This window comes from Rhincodon typus, chromosome 45, assembly GCF_021869965.1.
Source record: "Rhincodon typus isolate 14 chromosome 45, sRhiTyp1.1, whole genome shotgun sequence".
Taxonomy (NCBI): domain Eukaryota; kingdom Metazoa; phylum Chordata; class Chondrichthyes; order Orectolobiformes; family Rhincodontidae; genus Rhincodon; species Rhincodon typus.
The window spans coordinates 3790274-3813049 of NC_063376.1; the positions used below are offsets into that span (position 1 = coordinate 3790274).

Here is a 22776-nt window from a genome sequence, read left to right on the forward strand (position 1 = left end):
GGGGGAGAGAGAGGGGGGAGGGGGAGGGGGAGAGGGAGTGGATTTGGGAATGGGGAGAGGAGGGACAGAAATGTGAGGAGCGTTACCAATGCCGGGGTCTCCTTGCCTGGGTCGGGGAGAGGGTCAGAGAGATCAGGGACCCAGCCTGGGTCTAAGCCACGTTCTACATGACCTGAACTGGGGAGGCTCCTCTCCGAGCCTCCCCGAGCTTCCCCTTGTGACGCCTGATGTTGTTTCTCCGGGAAAATTCCCACCTCATCCGGATGGAGTCTCCGACGCCAGCAACCATCACAAGACTAATGAAGCAGAGCAACAAGAGGAAACAGCTGAGCTCCATCACTGGTCCGTCGATCACACTCACTGCAGAGGGGAACATACGCACAGAGCAGTCACTGCGACCCTGTATGGCCCAGCCCTCAAACCTATCCTGACCTTTATTCCCCAAAACCATCCCAACCATCAACCTCATCCCCAGCCCCATCGCCAACCCACATTCCTCATTCCCCATCCCTAACCCCCATCCCCATTTCCCAATACCCAACCCTATTCCCTATTCTCAGTCTCTTCCCAACTCCCACAATGCTCCCCTCCAACAACTTTGTCCCCCTTCCTCTCCCATACTCATTTTCTCTCTCTCAGTCTCCGTTTTCCTTTTCATCATTGTCGTTTTCTCTCCCAATCTTTCTTTGTCTCTCTCTGTCTCTCTCTGCCTTTGTCTGTCCTTATGTGACTCTCTCTCTAACTCCCTCTCTATCTTCATCTTTTCCTCTCTGTCTCTGTAGCTCTCTGCCTCTCTGAGTCTTCCTCTCTCTTTTTCTTTCTGTCTCTCTCTCTCTCACTCACTTCTGTCTATGTCTCTCTTTCTGTCTCTCCCTCTCTCTCCGTCCCTCTCTCCCAGTTTCTGTTTCTCCTGCTGGCTCTCTCTGTCTGTCTCTCTTTTTCTCCCTCTGTCTGTCTTTCTCTGTCTCTCACTGTGTCTACCTTTCTCTCTCTCTGTCTTTATCTCCCTCTCTTTCTGTCTTCTTTTTTCCTTCTCTGTCTCTCTCCCTGTTTCTGTTACTCTTGCTGCCCCTCTGTCTGTCTGTCTATCTCTCTCTCTCCCCCACCCTTCTCTCTCTGTTTGTCTCTTTCTGTGTCTCCCTCCCGCTCTGTCTCTTCCTCGTTCTCTTTTTCTCTCTTGCTATCTCTCTGTCTCTTTCTGCCTATCCCTCTCTCCCTGTGTCTGTTTCTCCTGCTCTCTGTCTGGCTCTCTGCCCATCAGTCTCTCTCGAGGTGAGACTCTGTGTCTGCCTCTGAGTGGCAGTGTTTCTATTGTTTTAGTGAAAGCTAACTGAAGCTAAACTGCTGACTCATGAAGTGCTTGGTCTAACATTGAGCTGGAAACCTGACGCATGGAGAAAATTGCACACAGACAAGAGATAAACCTGCAGCAACTGAGCAGATGACGTGAACTATTGCAGCTTATTCACTCTGAGAGCTGCTGAAAGTGCAGGTTCGGTGTTTTGATGTTTCCGCAATGTTTGTAAGCAATGCAGCACACAAAGGCTCAGGGATGTGACTGCAGAGGTTTCCAAAGGACTGGGAATCTGTTCCTACTATGCTGGAAGGTGGCATGGTTTGGAGTGAATTCGAATTAACCCCTGATGGCAAAACCTGCCTACTCACCGATGCCCCAACATTTGCAATTTAAAACGATCAGAGGGACAAAGGACTGACCTATCCCCTCCCTAACTCCCCACCTACACTCACCTTTACTGGATCCATCCCTGCCCCTTCGACCTGTCTGTTTCCTCTCCACCTATCTTCTCCTCTATCCATCTTCTATCCGCCTCCCCCTCTCTCCCTATTTATTTCAGAACCCCCTTCCCCTCCCCCATTTCTGATGAAAGGTCTAGGCCCGAAACGTCAGCCTTTCTGCTCCTATGATGCTGCTTGGCCTGCTGTGTTCATCCAGCTCTGCACCTTGTTGTCTCGGATTCTCCAGCATCTGCAGTTCCTACTATCCCTATCTAAAGGCTTGTTTAGATTGATACAGGGCTGTGTGGAGACAGTGGGGCAATGGAATTAGTTTAGTCATTGATACAGGACTATGGGAGAGCGCAGGTCAGTGGGATTAGTTTGGAGATTCATGCAGGGTTACAAAGAGTGGGTGGGGCAGTGGGATTAGTTTGGGATTGATACAGGCATATGGAGAGAGTGTGGGGCAGTGGGATTAATTTGGGGATTTATACAGGGCTATGAGAGTGAATGGGGCAGTGGGATTAGTTTGTGATTGCTACAGGGCTAAGGAGAGAGTGGTGCAGTGGAATTAGTTTTGGATCGATACAGGGCTATGGGGAGAGAGCAGTGCTGTTGGATTAGTTTGGGTGTTGATACAGGGCTATGGAGAGACCGCTGGACAGTAAGATTAGTTTGGGATTGATACAGGGTTATGGGGGTAGTGTGGGGCTGTGGTATTAGTTTGGGTCTGCTACAGGGTATGGGGAAAGAGCGAGGCAGTGGGATTAGCTTGGCATTGATACAGGGCTATGGGGAGAGAGTGAGACAGTGTGACTTGTTAGGAATTGAGACAGGATTATTTGGACATAGTTGAGCAATGAGATTAGTTTGGGTTTGATACAGAGCAACGAGGAGAGAGTGGAGCAGTGAGAATAGGTTAGCGATTGATACAGGACTATTGTGAGAGAACAGGGCAGCGTGATTAGTTTGGAAATGGTCACAAACTGTGGAAAAAGCGCAAGTCAATTTGATTATGTTGGGATTGAGACAGGACTGTTGGGAGTGAGCAAATTTATGGGATTAGTTGGCGGAGTCATAGGACTATGGGAAGAGAGTCAGACAGTGGAATTACTTTAGATACATAACTGTGGCAGGATCAGATGTGTGGAGTTTGGGATGATACACATCTATGAGAAGAGTGTGAGCCAGTGGGATTTATTTAACAGCAATGCAGTCGTGTCTGATTGATGATTACTCATACCAAATTTAAAGATTTGATTTTTAAACAGTGGCATACAGTTTGGTTACTTTTCTGAAGTTTTCCACAGTGAGACCAGTGGCTGAGTGACATCATGAACCAAAGTGAGACACTACAGTGGGGAAATAAACTGTGCTTGGTAATTAGGACTAGTGAATATGCCTCATCTTTAAAGTAAACGCTTCAGTTTGTGTCTGGGTCTCCACTGTGTTCTGAAAAAAGTAACTGCTTATCCGTTAGATTGATATTGATGACCTTTTCCTTTTTCATTTTGAAACATTTGTGAGACCTTGCTAAAACTCTACAGAGCACTAATCAGACCACTATTGTAATACCGTGAACATTTTAGGGACTCCTTATCTAAGTCCAGAAAAAGTTCAATCTGATGATACCAAGCATGGAGGGAGTGTCTTATAAGAATAGGTTGAGTATATTTGGCCTGCACTCACTGGAGTTTAGAAAATGAGAGGCGATCTTAATGAAACATACAAGGAACTTAGGGGCCTGGACAGGCAAGAGGTTATTACGCTTGTAGGACAGTCTAGGACCAGAGGGCATTATCTCAGGATAAGGGGGTCATCCATTGAAGATGGTTATGAGGAATTTCTTTATCTTTTTTTCATTGGACGTTTGATAATCTTTAAGTTAGTGGACAATAATCCTCACTGTTATGCTATTTTTTTTATTCATTCATAGGATGAGGGTGTCGCTGCATAGGCAGCATTAATTGCCCATTCTTAATTGCCCAGAGGATAGTTAAGAGTCAACCACATTGCTGTGGTCTGGAGTCACATGTAGGCAAGGCCAGGTAAGGATGACAGCTTCTTTCCGTAAAGGACATTAGTGAACCAGGTGGGTTTTTCACGGCAATCGGCATCAACACAGAATTTGCTGTGATATAGGTTAAGCATAATTCTGAAACTAAGACCTATTCAAAAACATATCTTTAAAATCCCTGCACCTCCTTATTCGCTTCCCACTTCCCATTCCTTATCAGATATTTCAGACACAGTTCTTAACCGGTGACATGTTTCCTAGCACTTACCAGTAACTTTGAGGATCACTTTGGACTCATTTGTTCCTGGATTTGTGCCATTACCTGGTGGAGGAGAAGGAATAACTTGTCTTTATAGACTACCTTTCATATCCCCAAGAGGTCCCATTAATTCACCCTGAGCTTACACAGAAAGCATCAGAATTTAAATGAGCAGAATAAATCATGAGATGGAGCCATGAAGACTTACTGGAAAGATTTTTGGTGAGTTTGCGTTCCTTTCTCTCTTGATTTACCCTGTTACCTGGGAGATAAGAAGCAATAAAGATGTCTTTACATCCCCAGAATGTCCCAAGCAATTAATTTTTCTTGAACTGTTTCCACAATCATCAATTGCGATGACAGGTTATCTAATTTATACACAGGAATTAAAAGGTTAAGCAATTTGCTTTGTTTTCACTGGTCTTGTTTGAGGGTGAACAGAATAGTCAGGAGATATTATTATCTTTCTTTGATATATAAGCAAAAGAAACAGAAAATGCTGGAGAAACTCAGCAGCGCTGGCAGTATCTGTAGAGAGAGGAAAAACTGGTAACATTTCGAGTCTGGTATGATTTATCTTTAGAACTCAAAGAAGCAGGAAAGTGATAACACAGTGTGGAGCTGGAGGAACATAGCAGGCCAGGCAGTATCTGAGGAGCAGGAAAGTTGACGTTTTGGATCGGTTTCTGAAGAAGGGTCCCGACCCAAAACGTCAGCTTTCCTGCTCCTCTGATGCTACCTTGACCTGCTGTGTTCCTCCAGCTCCACATTGTGTAAACTCTGACTCCAGCATAGGCAGGTCTTACGATTTCAAAGCTGGAAAGTGGTAGTTTTTATGTTTTTGATGGAGGTGGAGAGGAGGAATGAGAGAATGGTGAGGGTTTTTAGATTAACAGACAATGAGAGCGCTAATGGTGATGGTAAAGGTGCAATTGAGATGAAAAATAAACATAAATGAAGGCATTAAAAGGAGGAAGATGGTCCACTTTGCTGATATCAAACTCAACAAGACCTAAACAAGACTTATTGAGGTGGGATGGGGGTGGTGGAAATGGGATTATACTTTTCTATTCATTTGTGGGGTGTGGGCATTGGCCGGCCAGCATTTCTTGCCCATCCCCAGTTGCCCTTGAGAAGGTGGTGATGAGCTGCCTTCTTGGACCACTGCAGTCCACCAGCTGTAGGTTGATCCACAATGCCATTAGGAAGGGAATTCCACTGTTTTGGCCCAACAATAGTGAAGGAACAACAATATTTTTCCAAGTCAGGATGGTGAGTGGTTTGCAGGGGAACTTGGAGATGGTGGTGTTCCCACATGTCTGCTGCCCTTGTCCTTCTGGATGGAAGTGGTCATGTGTTTAGAAGGTGCTGTCTGAGGACCTTTGGTGAATTGCTGCAGTGGCATCTTGTAGATAGTACACACTGCTGCTACTGAGTATTGGTAGTGGAGGGAGTGGATGCTTGTGATGTAGTGCCAATCAAGCGGGCTCCTTTGTCCTGGATGGTGATAAGCTTCTTGAGTGTTGTTGGGGCTGCACCCATCCAGGCAAGTGGGCAGTATTCCATCATACTCCTGACTTGTGCCTTATAGACGGTGGACAGGCTTTGAGGAGTCAGGAGGTGAGTTACTCACTGCAGTATTCCTAGAATCTGACCAGCTCTTGTACCCACTGTGTATATGTGGTGAGTCCAGTTGAGTTTCTGGTCAATGATAATCCCCAGGATGCTGATAGTGGGGAATTCAGTGATAGTAACATCATTGAATGTCAAGGGGTGGTAATTAGATTGTTTCCCATTGGTGATGCTCATAGCCTGGCATTTATGTGGCACGAATGTCACTTGCCACTTGTCAGCCCAAGCCTCGAAATCGTCCAGATCTTTTTGCACTTGAACATGGACTGAGGATTCACGAATGGTGCTGAACATTGTTCCATCATTGGTGAATATCCCCACTTCTGACTTTATGGTAGAATGTAGGTCATTGATGAAGCAGATGAAGATGGTTGGGCTGAGGACACTACCTTGAGGAATTCTTGCAGAGATGTCCTGGAGTTGAGATGATTGAGCTCCAACAACCACAACCATCTTCCTCTGTGTCAAGTATGAGTCCAACCACAAGAGACTTTGACCCTGATACCCATTGATTCCAATCTTGCTCAGGCTCTTTGATGCCACACTTGGTTGAATGCAGCCTTGATCTCAAGGTCTGTCACTCTCATCTCACCTCGGAATTCAACTGTTTTTTCCATGTTTGAACCAAGGCTGTGATGAGGTCAGGAGCTGAGTGGCCCTGGTGGAACCCAAACGGGGCATCACTGAACAGGTTATTGCTGAACAGGTGCTGTTTGATAGCATTGTTGATGACACCATTCATCACTTTACTGATGACCGAGAGTAGACTGACAGGGTAATAATTGGCCGGGTTGGATGTGTCCTGATTTTTGTGTACAGTAAATACTTGGGAAATTTTCCACATTGCTGGGTAGATACCAGTGTTGTAACTGAACTGGAACAGCTTGGCTTGGGGAGCAGAATGTTCTGGAGAACAAGACTTCAGTACTATTGCTGGAATTTTGTCAGGGCCATAGCTTTTGCAGTCTCAAGTGTCTCAAATATTTCTTGATATCACATGGAATGAATCAAATTGGCTGAAGACTGGTATTGGTAATGCTGGGGATCACTGGAGGAGGCTGAGATGGATTATCCACTTGGCACTTCTGGCTGAAGATTGCTGCGAATACTTCAGCCATGTCTCTTCCTCTGAGGTGCTGAGCACTTCCATCATTGAGGATGAGGATATTTGTGGATCCTCCTCCTCCAGTGATTTGTTTAATTGCCCACCACCATTCACAACTGGATGTGGCAGGACCTCAGAATTTAGGTCTTATCTGTTAGTTGTGGGATCGCTTAGCTCTGTCTATCACTTGCTGCTTTCGCTGTTTGGTGTGCAAGTAGTCCTGTTTGGCAGCTTCACCAGGTTGATACCTCATCTTCAGGTACGCCTGGTGCTGCTCCCGGGCATGCCCTCCTGCACTCTCCATTGCAACAGTGTTGATCCCGTGGCTTGGTGGTAATGGTTGAGTGGGAGGTATGCCAGGCCACGAGGTTACAGATTCTGCATGGAATACAGTTCTGCTGTTGTTGATGGCTCACAGCACCTCATGGATGCTCAGTCTTGAGTTGCTATATTTGTATGAAGTCTGTCCCATTTAACACGGTGGTCGTGTCACACAATATGATGGAAGTTATTCTCAATGTGAAGGTGGGAATTCGTCTCCACAAGGACTGTGTGATGGTTACTCTTACCGATACTGTCATAGACAGATGCAACTACAGCTGGCAGATTGGTAAGGATGAGGTCAAGCATGTTTTTCCCTCTTGTTGATTCCCTCACCACCTATCGCAGGCCTAGTCTAGCAGCTGTGTCCTTTATGAGCAGACCAGCCCGATCTGTAGTATGCTACCGAGCCAGTCTTGGTGGTGGGCATTGAAATCCCCCACCCAGAGTACATTTTATGCCCTTGCCATCCTCAGTGCTTTGTCCAAGTGTTGTTCAATATGGAGGAGTACCGATTTGTTGGTTGAGGGAGGATGTTATGTGGTAATCAGCATGAGGCTTCATTGCCTATGTTTAACCTGAAGCCATGAGACCTCATGGGATCCAGAGTCAATGTTGAGGACTCCGAGAACAACACCCTCCCGACTGTATACTACTGTGCCACCATCTCTGCTGGTCTGTCCGACTGGTGGGGCAGGGCATATCCAGGGATGGTGATGTTGGTGCCTGGGACATTGTCTGTAAAGTATGATTCTGTGAGTATGACTGTGTCAGGTTGTTGCTTAAGCAGTCTGTGAAATAGTTCTTCCAATTTTGGCACTGGCCTCCAGATGTCAGTGAGGAGGACTTTGCAGGTTTGACAGGGCTGTTTCTGCCATTGTCTTTTCTGGTGCCTAGGTTGATGGCAGGTGATCTATCTGGTTTCATTTCTTTGAGACTTTGTAGTGATTGGTACAACTGAGTGGCTTGCTCGGCCATTTCAGAGGGCAATTGAGAGCCAACCACATTGTTGTGGGTCTGGAGTCACATGTAGACCAGACCAGGTGAGGCGGCAGATTTCCTTCCCTGAAGGACATTAGTGAACCAGATGGGATGCAAGGGAATATAAGAAAAAATGAAGATAGCCATGTTCTGAAGTTGTGGAATTCAATATTGAGTCATACAGACTGTCAAGTGCCTCAGAGAGGAAATAAGGAGTTGTTCCTAAAAATAAATAAAGAACTGCAGATGACAGACATCTGAAATGAAAACAGAAATTGGTGGTGAAAATCAGTATGACAGCATCGGTGGGGAAAGAGAAAGCAGAATTAATGTGATTCTTCATCAGTTCATCAGCACTGTGAAGCCTTTTGCCACATCCTGGACAGTTAAACAGGAAAACTGTTTAATTTCATGTCTGGAGGAGCGCAGCTGAGATGCTGAGAATTGCTTTAGGAGTCATAGAGGTTTCTTTTTTTTTAACTACTAATCTTGATACAGCATGGGCAAGTAGTGGAGTAATGGTAATGCCACTGCATTATCACCCAGAACCCCAGGTTAACGTTTCTGGGGACATAGGCACAAATACTATGGTTGACAATGATGAAATTGAATTCAATATAAATCTGAATTTAAAACGAAAGCTAATGTAATGATGACTTTTCAAGCACTATAAATTGTCATTGAAAGAAAAACATCACTAAAGTCCTTTTGGGAAGGAAATCTGCCATCTTACTCGGCCTAGCCTATGCGTGACTCCAGGCCCAGAATAATGTGGTTGTTTCTTAACTGCTCTTTGGTCATGAATGTTGGCCTTGCCAATGCTGCCATTTCCCTGAATAAATAGAATTTTATTTTTGCCTATTTTGCCATCTATGGAATGTTTTGGGCAGCTTGTGTTAAAGATGGTAATTGCAACATGTTTCTGGAGGGGTTCTATTCTCAGGAGGATATCGGATTGTCAGAACTGTGACTGTTTCCAGCATTGAACTGGAGATCGAACCCACAATTTGTCTTGCAGTGTTCCTGTTTCACAGTATTGTTATGGTGTGGAAAGATAATGTTCAGCCCATCTTGCCTGCATCAACTCTTGAAATGCACATTGTTACCAAGTGCCAATCTGCTGTAGGGCCATAGGGGAGTGTTCTCCAACATACAGATTGAGGGGTTTAGGTACATAGTTCATTGAAAGTGGTGTAACAGGTAGAAAGGGTGGTAAAGAAGATGATTGGCCTGTTTGCCTTCATTGATCAGTGCATTGAGTACAGGAGTTAGGACATCATGCTGCAGCTGTACAAGACATTGGTGAGGTCACATTTGGAGTACTGTATACAGTTCTGGTTCACCTGCTATAGGAAGGATGTTATTAAACTGGAAAGAGTAGAGAAAAGATTTACAAGGACGTTAACAAGAAGGGAAGGTTTGAGTTACAGGGAGAGGCTGGATAGGCTGAGATTTTTTTCCCCTTGGACTATAGGAGGCTGAGCAGTGAACTTATAGAGGCTTATAAAATCATGAGGGGCATAGATAAGTTGAATAGCCAAGATCTTTTCCCCAGGATAGGGGTGTCCAAACTAGAGGGCATAGATTTAAGAGAGGGGAAAGCTTTAAGATGGACCTGAGGGGCAACCTTTTCACAGAGAGGGTGGTGTGTGTATGGGGCAAACTGCCAGAGGAAGAGGTAGAGATGGGTGCAATAACAACATTTAAAAGATATTTTGATGGGTACGTGATAGGAAAGGTTTAGAGAGATATGGGCCAAACACAGGCAAATAGGACTAGTCAATTTTAGGAGAGCTGTTCAGCATGGACAAGTTGGACTGAAAGGTCTGTTTCGGTGCTGTATGACTATGCCTCAGTGGTTCCTGCCTTCTGCGCACCCCCCTACCCCATACATCTGCACACGATTTGATTTGATATCATGTGTACCTAAGAGCAATGAAAAGCTTTGTTTACGAGCAATACAGGCAAATCATAGTAAGCAAGAACATACAGATCATATGGTGAAAAAAATTAGACAGAGGCATACAAGTTACATTGCACAGGCCATGCGCCAGGCAAGGCCAACATTAGCAAGATCAGCATTATTTGAAGTTGGCACAGTCCTTTCATCAATCTAATAATAGCAAGGAAGAAGCTGTTCTTGAACCAGTCAGAGAGAGCGTTCAAGCTTCTGTTATGTTCTGCCTGACGTAAGAGGTTGTAGGGACCCAAATAATCATCTGGTGCCTCTGGTTTCTTTCCAATTTTTCATCTGCTGGTAAATCCAGCTGGAAATTTAAGCCTGCAAACATTGACGGATGATATGTGTCATTCTCTGCCACTTGCAGCTGATGAAGGCTGCAGTGAGAATTTGGCATGCTCTACGAAGGTCATTGGTCAAAGCAGGATAGTTCACCCTTTCATGCCCACCTGACTTGATGGACTATCTGCTATGATTAGGACACAAGAATGATTCACGTGAGTTGTGATCTGCACTGTACGGCTGGCTATGGAGATCATATCATCCCAGCATGCATTGCAGAATTGCAAGCGCCGTATGAAAATGACAGTGTCTATTATTTTCATGGAAGGTTTTCCCCACTTGTTAAGGATGCTGGGAGAACACAACCTTCATTGCTCCCGCTTGTCCAACACAGTGGGCACGTACAAAATAGCGTTTCGCAATCCCACAGCCGTGCGACAGTGCACAAAATGCAGAAAGGGAAAGAGAAAAGGAGGAAGACAGACCCAATGCAAATGGGGAACGAACTTTAATGAAATTTGCGCGACGCAGTTTTATCAGTTCTAGCTTGCTGCAATAGTTCAGCTCTGATGATTTACCCACAGTCACCACAACGTAACTCAAGACTCCGACCACAAAATCCCTGGTTAATTAGATATAGGGGCAGAAAATGATCAATCAATGAACCTCCAGCCACCCTCCGCCCCACTGTTCAACCTTTCAATTGATTCATGGCACCATTGACAAGTCTAGTATTTGTTGCTGATCCCTAATGGCACTTGAACTGAGCAACTTGTTTGGCCACTTCAGAGGGCAGTTAAGACCCAACTGCACTGACTGTGGGTATGGAGTCACATGCAGGTCAGACTAGGCAGGGACGGCAGATTTTCTCTCCTAAAGGAGGAATCGATGAAGCAGATTAATTTTGTACATTTTGTACGTGACAAATTAAAATCAAATCAAAAGTCCACAAACCCAATGATCTCTTGTATTTAACATACATGTAGTTGAGCCTTTTGGGGAAGAGAGTTCTGAGGATTTACTGTCCGATGAGCGAAGAAATTTCTCCCCAGCTCAGTCCCAAAAGGCTGTGACTGTACTTGAGCTGCCAACTCGATGCCAATTAAATGCCAAAGCAGACATTGAGGAAAGGGGTGCCAGTCCCGTACCTGGTACAACATGAAGCTGGGTCCCGCTCCCCCTCATCTGGATAATGGGCAGAGGCTCAAGGAGTTCAATAATGCAGACGTAGAGGCCACTGTCTCTGGCGTTGACGTCACTGATTCGCAACATGCTTCTCCTTGCTTGCAGGTCCACCTTGAGTGCCAGTCTCTCACTGGTCTTGCCCCCCGTCACATTACTAGGCACAATCACATAGACCTCACCTTCAGGCAGGTCCCACTGCAAGGCCACCAGGTGTGATGGGTGACCAGATGGGTTGAAGTGGCAGGACAGTGCCACTTCTTCCCCTTCCTCCACCTCCAGCCAATTAGGATACTGGTGGACCCCACTACGAGCTGGACTTCCTGTTTTAAGAGAGAAAAAAATGCAAGGAGACTAATTAGTGAAGTTACATTGGATAAAATTAGATTGCCATTTGGATTAAAAAAATTGGCTTGATGGTGGGAGACAGAGACTGGTGGTGGAGAGTTGTTTTTCAGATTGGAGGCTGGTGGCATTCCACAGGGATTGGTATTGGGTCCATTTATGTTTATCATTTATAGAAATGACTAAGATGAGAATATAGAAGGCGTGGTTAGTAAGTTTGACACCAAAATTGTTGGCATAGTTAACAGTGAAGAAGGTTATTTAAGATTACAAATAGATTGTGATCAACTGGTTCAATGGGCTGAAGAGTGGCACGTGGAGTTTAATTTGGATAAATGCAAGATATTGCACTTCGGTATTTCAGATAAAGACAGGGCATATACAATTAAAAGCAGGGCCTTGGGTAGTGCTGTAGAACAGAGATTTCCAGGGGTTCAACTGCATAATTCTTTAAAATTTGCATCACATATAGATTGGCTGGTTAAGAAAGTATTTAGCACGCGTGCCTTCATTGCTCAGACCTTTGAGTGTAGGAATTGAGATGTTATGTTGAGGTTGTACAGGACATTGGTGAGGTGAATTCTGGAGTCCAGTTCTGGTTGCCCTGCTATCGGAATGATATAATTAGATTTCTTCTGAAATATAATTCAGAAGAGATTTACCAGGATGTTGCCAGGAATGGAGGGTTTGACTTCTAAGGAGAGCTGGAAAGTCTGGGACTTCTTTTACTGGAGGGTAGGAGGTTGAGAGGTGACATTATGGAGGTTAATAAAATCATGAAGGGCATGGACAAGGTGAATGACAGATTCCTCACCTAGGATGAGGAATTACAAGATTAGAGGGCATATATATCTGAAGTGAGAGGAGAAAAATTTAAAAAAAGAGACATGGGGGCAATTTTTTTACTCAGAGTGGTTCATATGAGGAATGAACTTCCAGAGGAAGTGGTGGTTGTGGGTACAGTTACAATATTTAAAAGACATTAAGATAAGTACATGAATAAGAAATGTTTGGAGGGATATGGGCCAAGTGCAGACAGGTAGGACTAGTTTAGCTTGGGAATATGGTCTGCGTGGACCGAAGGATCTGTTTCCATGCTATATGATTCTATAAGTCAAACCCACCCATTGAATTAGACTGAACTAGGGCACCTCAGTTTAGCTTAAGCCCCAGACCCATTACAGAAACAACAGCTTGTATTTATATAGCACCTTCTGACAAACTCTAGGATGTCCCAAAGAGCATTGAACCAATAAAATTAGAATTTCTACAGTGTGGAAACAGGCCCTTCGGCCCAACAAGTCCACACCAAACCTCAGAGCGTCCCACCCAGATCCATCCCCCTATGACCCACCTAATATACACCCTCTACCTCCCTGAACACTACAGGCAATTTAGCATGGCCAATCCACCTAACCTGCACATCTTCGGTCTGTGGGAGGAAACCAGAGCAAACCCACGCAGACACGGGGAGAACGTACAAACTCCACACAGACAGTCGCCCGAGGCTGCAATCGAACCCAGGTCCCTGGCGCTGTGAGGCAGCAGTGCTAACCACTGTGCCACTGTGTCACCCTGGATTATGATGTTGTGTTTTAATGTAGACCAACGAATTTGCTCACAGTAAGCTGCCAGTTATGCATTAGTGACTGGAATTTAAGTCATAGTGATGTCAGTTTGAGGATAGAAATGGGTCCAGAATATTATGGAGAAGGTCTTATTTAAAATCTGACTGTGGGATCTTTCAGTTCCACTTGTGAGAGCAGGTGGTTAGGTCTCTTGTCTCAAAAGTAGTGCCTCTGACAGTGCTGAAATCCTTCAGCCCTGCAAAGGGAATTCAAGTCTTAGCCTTCTGAAATGGGACACAACCTCATTACTTTCTGCCTCAAATGTGAGGGTGGTATTTACCACGCCATTTGCCACAATCAAAGGTGTCTACCCAGTGGAGTTCATGAAGAGGGTACAAAATTGTCAGAGGAATGGTTTAGCATACAAGACATTAAACTGAGACCTGGGTCGAGAAGGATGAGGACGCTACCTGAATGGGCCAAGCGCTGTACATCCCATGTTTAACATCACTGCCAAACAGATCATCAGCTTTTGTCACATTGCTGTTAGTGGGATCTTGCTGTGCATACATAGGCTGCCATTGGCCACAAATATTTCCTACATTTGAAGGGTGACAACATTCCAAAACTTCATTCAGAGGCTCTGAAATACATTGAGATTTTCCAGGGTTGCGAGAAGACACTACTGAAATGAAAGCCCTTTTTCAGAAATATAATGAGCAGATCAAGTCTGAGATAACAGTGGAGACAACACTTCCTGATCAAAATCTGCCTCTACACTGTCTTCTATCAAACACTCCCAGGACAGGAATAGCATGGGGTCAGATAAACAGTAAAACTCCTTCTGCACTGTCCCCATCAAACAATCCCAGGACAAGTACTGCACAGGGTTAGATACAGAGTAAAGCTCTCTCTAAACTTTTAAACTCAATGTAAAGCTTGTTTTACTCTTTTAAACTGCAAATAAAGTTTCCTCTACCCTTTTAAACTGACAGTAAAGCTGTCTCTACATTCTACCTATCAAACACTGCCAGGACAGGGATAACATGGGGATAAATACAGAATAAAGCTCCGCTTCACAGAAATACAGAAGGATTACAGCACATTCACCATTCACCCTGTTAGTTTATATTGGCTCTCCACCAGAGCAGTTCACCAAGTGTCTCACCATCACCTTCCCACTCTAACCCTGCACTTCATAACTTTTGAGTAAACAATGCAATTCCCCCTTGGATAATTCGATTGACTCCAGTCCCTCTACACACTCAGGCAAGCAGAACGAAGAATTCCTGAGGTGAAAAAACATCAAACCAGGCCATGGAAAGTAGAGAGAGATTCATATCAACAAGACAGACTGGAAAGCAGTGAGAGAGAAAGAGAGAGAGAGAGAAAATGAACTGCAAGAAATGCATTTATGGATAAAGGGCCAGGCTGAGTGGTGGATATTTTTAGGAGCTAGAGATGGTGATATGAAATTTTAAAGAAATGTTGATATGATGGATATTTAAACAGACTGATAGATCCACAGAAAAATATATGAAGAGACAAAAAATATGAGGAAACCTTGTGTTAAGTTATTACCTCTCATTTTTAAAACACTGATGTGTTCTCAGCAAGGACTACACTTTTGAAGGTGGATGGGTGGTAAAGTCACCACACAACCCATTAGAAAGGGTCAAAAAGCAGCTGTGGTTCAGCCTCGACATCACCACCTCTCAGGTGAGGGAAGAAGTTCTTCATAGTAACCTCAGGCAGTGCAGAAATTGAACCTACACTCTGTGGTGGTAGGTAAACAATAAACCCCCTGTGACGCCAACTGAGATAATCAAATTGCACCATGCATTAATCACTAGGTGCATAGGTAACTTGATAGATAACTAGCCAGCTAGATAGATAGATTGTGAATTAGGTAGATAGGTAGTTAGGTAGGTAGGCAGGTAGATAGAAATTGCTGGAAAATCTCAGCAGATCTGGCAGCATCTGTGGAAAGAAATCAGAGTTAAGGCTTTGGATTGAGTGACTTTTCCTCAGCAGTTCCAAGTTTAGGGTTATTTTTGGGGAAGGGTCAACCACCCTGAAATGTTAACTCTGATTTCTCTCCGCAAATGCTGTCAGACCTGCGAGTCTTTTCCAACAATTTCTGTTTTTCTTTTGATTTACAGCATCTGCAGTTCTTTCGATTTTTAGGTGGATAGATAGATGGATGGATGGATAGATAGATGGATGGATGGATAGATGGATGGATGTTTAGATGGATTAATGGATGGATGGATAGGTGGATAGAAAGAAAGACAGATTGTTAGTTGATTATCGAACTGAAGGAAGATGATTTCTCCTGTTTTACGTTACCTTGAATTAATAACAACCAGAGGCTGATTCCAGTCACACTGGAGAGTTTCATATCCATAATTCACATCCAGTCACAGGCTGCTCAATGACCTTGGGCCTGAAGGAAATTGATAAGCAGCCGAATCTTACACTGGAGAACAATCACGCATGAGAAATCAGCCTGTAACTGAGTCTTGTGCAGAAAGACTTCAACTCTGAACCCGTCCGGACACAGCAACGCAGAGATGGTCTTTGTGCTCCTATCTCAGTGTGACATGCATTAGCTCTGTCAATATCAGTGAAGAGGTCAAGCATGCTGGGGCAGTTTTATTCTGACTCACTGTCTCTATGTGCTGTCGCCATAGGAAACCATTTAACCTCTACCCTCTTTCAGTTTCCTCTTTGATTCTGGGACAAATTGCACAAGAACAAAACTTTCTTTTCCTTTCTTACACAATCATTCCATGGCGTCTCCTACCCTCCATCAGTTCGCCATCGATTTCTTTGCTGACACCGTTCCCAGTGCAACAACTTTAACCTCTAAATCTCACCTCCTCCATGCTCCATTCGCTTACACTCACACACATCCCCCCACTCTATCAGTCTTACATTTTGATTCTATAGCCCAGACACATGGTCCCAATCCCATATCGCAATCCAAACTCTTTCATTGAACTCTATATCTCATATTCCTACCTTACACCCCAATCCTATCTCCCAATCGACCACCCCATCCTGATATTTCCAATCTACAACACAACCCTCCATCCCAATCTTACATGGCAAAACTGTATTCCAAACTCAAATTCCAAATCCCTCATGGAAATCCCAATCCTAATTCCCTAATTCTTCCAAGTGTATTTCAACCTTTTGTTTTCAATTGACTGAATGCAAAAACACAGTAACAATAACATTTCAGCTTGCTTAATAACATATAATCAAGAATGTTTGTTATTATGATTTTGTTTTTCCATCCAATAGTTCAAATTCAAATCCAATCTTTCATCCAAACCTAGATCCCAATCTTATTTTGCAATGCTCTATTCCAAATTACATTCCAAAGCCTTTACCTATATCCAAATCCTAAATCCATAACCCTACTAATTCCCATTTTCCAATCCAACAGGACAAATTTACAAACCCAGATTCCAAGCTTACATCACAACTCTTCATTTGAATCCAAATTCAGAACCCTATGACCCTCGCCTTAAATCCCAATCCTAAATCTGCAGTCTTGATCCAATCCCAATTTTGCCTCACGACAGGGTAAATTTACATTCCAATCTTCCATCCAAAACCTTGATCTTACACCCTGACACTACAACTCAATCCTACTTCAAAACTTGTTGGGTCAATCCTGTATCTCAATCCTGCATTTCAATTCTATGTTCCAAATCCGGATGCCAATCCTGTATTCCAAAAGTTCAAGCCAACTTTACATTCCAAGCAGAAACCAAACATTCTAACTTCTCTCTACATTGAGGATCTACTTTATCCCAGCTCTACTACCTTTTCTTGTTGAATGAAAATAATGGGTTTAAGTTGTGATGCCTCTAAAGTCAACCAACCCCTCTGCAGCCCATGTCCCACTTAACTTGAGGTCATGGGAACCAAGGGCCCTCGACCAAGTCATTGGGCCTTAAGGAGAGGGTTGAAGAGAAACTTCAGGAAGTGGAGTGGAGGGCATGCCCCTGTTTTACCAATGGTATTGAGGTACAGGTGGTTGAGAATATCAAGTTCCAAGGAGTGAATATCACCAAAGATCTATCCTGGTCCATCCACGCCAATGCTACAATCAAGAAAGCACACCAAAGCCTGTACCTCCTTAGAAAGCTAAGGAGATTTGGCATTTCCACATTGACTTACCAATTTGTGTGGATGCACCGTAGAGATTTTTCAAGATGGTGGCACAAGGTAGGCAGCATTTGGGCTCCTGGGCCCGTCTTCTCCAGTCGGGATGCTTCCTCCTTTTTATTTCCTTACGCTTTTTGTCTTCTTTATTTTTCTTTTCTCCATCATTCGATCATACCTGATATGTTTCTCAACCTCATTCACCTGAATTCTGCCCGTAACCCTTGATCCTCCTTATTGATGAAGAACCTATGCACCTTGTTTTAAAGACACTCAATGACTTGGCCTCCAATGCCCTCTGCGGCAAAGAGTTCCACAGAATCACCACACTCCGCCTGATGAAATTCCTCCTCATCTCTGTTCTAAAGGGTCATACCATCACTGTCAGGCTATGTCCCCGGGTCCGAGTCTCTCCAACTGGTGGAAACATCTTTTCCACGTCCACTCTATCCAGGCCTCTCAGTATCCCATAAGATTCATTCAGTGATTGTGAGCCCAGTGACCTAGAGAAGAGTGGCAGGCAGTCTGACTGTGTTCTGTTGTGTCCAGAGGCAATCGTTTGCAGTTGACGTGATCTGTAATGATGGTTCAATCATCTACGCCCCATTCAGTAGGACTGTGATAAGACAGGGCAATCTGTTCCACAAAGATGGCTGAGTAATGATGGAGTGATGTTGCAGGGATCAGGTGAGACACGGAGGGAAAGGGAGAGGTAGGGAACTGTGCCTCACAATACTCGCTCCTCATCTCGATTTCAAATCTGCCATCCCTTACCCTAAAACTGTGACCTTGCATTCAAAATGACCCACATGGGGAAACATCTTCTGTATATCTACTTTGTCAATCCCCTTTAGCATCTTATAGAACAAAAGAACAATACTGCACAGGAAAGCTTGAAAGCTGCTATATTGTCTGATTCCACCACCTCCCCAGCAAGTACATTCCAGGCACTCATCACCTTTAGTGTGAAAAAAATTCCTAGCAATCTCTTCTAGACTACCCCCCTTGCAGCTTGAACCTGTGTCCTCTGGTAATCTCTCTACCCTCGGAAAAAGCCTCATACTCTCCACTCTATTCATGCCATTCACAGTCTTATAAACTTATATCAGATTGCCCCTCAACCTCCTGCATTCCGATGAAAACAAACCTAGTCTATCCAAACTTTCCTCATTGCCAAACTCACCCATACCAGGCAACATCTTGGTAAACGTTTCCTGTATCCTCTCCAGAGCATCCATATCCTTCTGGTAGTATGGGGACCGAAATTCGATCTCCTTCCATTCTTCTAAACTGCACAGAGAGTATCAGCCTAAACTGCGCAATCTCTCCGCATAAGACAGATCCCTCATCTCGAATTAAACCAGTGAACCTTCTCTGCACTCCCCTCAAAGAAATTATGGTCTTGATGAACTCTGATCTCAGCTTGATTGTGAGCTTTCTGTTCACCACTTTTATGTCTCTGATCATCTACGTAACACAATTCTATGACAATCCCAAATTCAACTGATAAATAGCCCACATTTTCAGATCTCACTCATTGTATGTGTTTGAAAGCAAAGCTTCCGCTTTAGCAGAGTTTCTGTGACAGTCCAGTCTATTACTGTTGAATGACAGCACTTAATCTGCAGACACACAGAAACACACACACAATCACTTACAAACCAGTGAGCTTTTAATTAATTAGGTCATCCCCAGGCCCCATATAATTTCCTCATTTCATTCCAAATCAGTTAATGTCATGGCGGCTAAACCTGCAAAGTTTCGGGTAATATCTGCCTTTTATTTGCAACAAACATGGAAACAGCTTCTCGTCACCTCAAAAGGCCTAGTTTTGAAAGGTGGCCCATATTAAACGGGTTGTGTTGGCAGGAATGATCGGGAAATTTGGAGCTGGGAAAGGAGCTGGTCTTTGAGAGGAAGGCATGCCCAGGAATTATATCATCGTAACAAGGACCAAGAACATTGATGAAACTCAGCAGGTCTGGTGGAATCTGTAGAGACAGAAAGAGTTCACGCTTCAATTCCAGTGAGCCTGCTTCGGAACATTAGAATATAAGAACAAAAGAAGTGGGAGCAGGAGTAGGCCATCTGGCCCCGCCATTCAACAAGATCATGGCTGATCTTTTTGTGGATTCTGCTCCACTTACCCACCCACTCACCATAACCCTTAATTCCTTCACTGTTCAAAAATTTATCTATCTCTGCCTTGAAAACATTCAAGCAGGTAGTCTCAGCTGCTTCCCTGTGTGGGGAATTCCACAGATTCACAACCCTTTTGGGTGAAGACATCCCTCCTCAAACCAGTCTGAAATCTGCTCCCCGTAATTTTGAAGCTATGTCCCCTAGTTTGAGTTTCACTCGCCAGTGGAAACAACCTCCCTGCTTCGATGTTATTGATTGCCTTCATAATTTTATATATGTCCATAAGTTCCCCCCTCATTCTTCTAAATTCCAATGAGTATAGTCCCATTCACCTCCATCGCTCCTCACAAGCCAACACGCTCAATTCCAGAATCAACCATACGACAAGAACAAATAAGATCAGCAGTAGGCTATTTAGCCCCTTGTGTCTGTTCTGCCACTAAATAGGATCATAGCTGATTCAACATTCCTCACGTCCACTTTTCTGCCCTTTCCCTGTAACCTTTGATTCCCTGATTGATCAAGAACTTAAATATACACAAGGACTCTGATCCCAAAGCTCTCTGTGGCAAGAAGTTCCAAAGATTCTCAACCCTCTGAGAGAGGAAATTCCTCATCTCAGTCTTAAATTAGCTCCCCTTTATACTGAGACTGTGCTGTCTAGTCCTTGACCCTCCCAAGATGAGGAACATCCTGGAAGATCATAAGATAAAGTAAAGGAGCAGAATTAGGCCATTCAGCCTATCAAGTCTGCTCCATGTTTAGATCAAGAGGTTTCTCAACACCATTCTCTTGCCTTCACTCCATAACCATTAATCCCCTTACCAATCAAGAATCTGTCTAAACTGCCTTAAAGCACTCAATGACTTGGCCTCCATAGCTCTCTGTGGCCATGAGTTCCACAGATTCACCTCACTCTGGCTGAAGAAAATACTCCTCATCTCACTTCTAAAGGGTCATTCCTTCACTCTGAGGCTGTGTTTTTGAGTCCAACTAATGGAAACATCTCTCCACGTCCACTCTATCCAGGCCTCTCGGTATTCTGTAAGTTTCAATCAGATGTCCCCTCATTCTTCTAACCTCCTTCGAGAACACACCCAGAATCCTCAACCACTCCTTGTATGACAAGCCCTTCATTCCTGGCATCATTCTTGTGAACCTCCTCCAAGGCTAGCATATCCTTCTTTAGATACGGTACCCAAATCTGCTCATGATATTCCAAACGCAATCCTGTCAGTATTGACCCTGTCAAGCCCCTTAACAATCCTCTTGGTTCATATCTACAAATCTCTCTGACTGCAGGTTACTGTGTGAAGATTTTCTATATCCAGCCTGATTGTGATTTTGGAATGATCGAAAAGAGCCAGAGGTTATGGGGACATCTGAACGTTCGCCTTGATTACCCGGAGATAGCCTCCCACATCCACATCCAGATGTATGACAACTCCATCGACCCCACCCCTTATCTGAACTTCCTGACCGAAAATAAACCCCTGGGACATGCATAATTCTGAACTCATTGAAACCACTCGTTGAGGCTGAACAGGGAAAACCGGCTCAGTCTGTTCTCTTTTGTACTTTGAATGACAAATAAAGGAATGGAACAGTTGAAAATTTAACTGTCTGACACCTCCCTCCTTGACCTTTCTTGGTGATGTGCACCTGAGTTTTGGGCCACAGTTTTGTCTGGATTCCTGCCTCCTCAGTACCGAGCCAATTATGGTTGGGTGGAAGGGTTTTGGGAATTGGCAATTGTCAAGGAAATAATCAGTGGAGAGGGACTTTGGAACAGCTATTCCGGCTCCCCCATCCCCACCCCAACCACCGCCCCCCCAACTGCCAAAACATATGCTCCCACCACCAGAGGGTTGGAGGAGCATGTTGAGCTAAGCAGATACCATTAGTTTTCTCTGTGCATTAATGATGAAATGACAAGAGTTTGAAAATAGTTCTGCCCCATCTGCAGCACAGTCCCACAGCCCAAACTGACTCCATGGAAAAATGCACACAATCATTGCAACGGCTCCTCCCTGTCTCCCTCCAAGTGTTAAAGATGTGCATTTCTGTCGAGCTGTTCACACCTACTGGCAGACTAACGTTGCCTTACAACCCCCTAGTACAGTGGATGTTGTCACGTCAGAATCATAGCGAGAAATTTGTACACAGCATGCTCCTACAAACAGAATAACCGTCTGCAACTTTTCTTGTGACATCTGATTGGAGGGTATATGTGGGCCCAGGATACAAATGCAGGCAAAGGATTTGGAATGCCATTTGGAAACAGAGAGTTGCAATGCCCGAATGGGATTTATGTTTGGACGAAAGATTGGAACGAAAGTTTACAGGGGGAAGATGATGTTGAGACACTTGATGAATTGCTCCCAGGGAGAACCAGTATAGGCCAACAGACTGAATGGCCTGCTTCTATGCTATAATTATCTCTGCTTCTGTGAATGATCCATGACCATGCGCTGGATGCAGGGGAAGATCTCAGAATGACAGATTCTGTTTGAAGTGTTTGGATCTTTGATATATCATTTGCAAGTGTCGAAATTGGTTTGCTCAGTAAACTCCTGGCTGGCACTGGGCTACAAACCACAACAGGGAGTGTCAAAGAAAATTCTTGTCAGGTTTCATTCTGCAATCTACAACAACCACAAGGATCAGAAACACATGTTGGTTTTCACTGAATAAACTGAGATATAACACAATAATATTCACCCATCCATATCCTGGGAGTGTTTAAAGGGGGCTGTGTAGAGGTTGCTTTACTCTGCATGTAACCCCGCGTTGCCACTGTCTTGGCAGTGTTTGATGGGGGAAACTGTAGATGCAGCTTTACTCTGCATCTAACACTGTGCCAACCTTGTCCTAGGTTTATTTGATGGGGACAGTCTTTTACTTTGTGTGTCTAACCCCGTCCAGTCATTGTCCTAGGTGATTTTGATTGGGGAAGGTCCAGAAAAAGCTTTACTCTGTGTCTAACCATGTGCTGTCCACTGTAAATGAAGCTCCGTCCCATTGGGTTCTGCGCTGGGATCCAGTTCCCCTCAGTTCACTGTTGAA

General features: G+C 44.3%; 1 protein-coding gene across 2 annotated transcripts; it reads right to left on the reverse strand.

The window, feature by feature from the left end:
• Positions 1-28: 28 nt before the first annotated feature.
• On the reverse strand, positions 29-15993 carry LOC125487818. 2 transcript variants are annotated; one of them, XM_048620171.1, is made up of 5 exons: positions 15739-15993; positions 11443-11799; positions 4222-4275; positions 4023-4076; positions 29-360 (listed from the first exon to the last, which is right to left on the reverse strand). In XM_048620171.1, the coding sequence occupies exons 1-5, from the start codon at positions 15794-15796 to the stop codon at positions 164-166; spliced, it is 720 nt and encodes a 239-aa protein (XP_048476128.1). In that variant the 5' UTR covers positions 15797-15993; the 3' UTR covers positions 29-163. The 2 variants fall into 2 exon arrangements, with proteins under 2 accessions (XP_048476128.1, XP_048476129.1); XM_048620172.1 differs by lacking the exon at positions 4222-4275.
• Positions 15994-22776: the final 6783 nt, after the last annotated feature.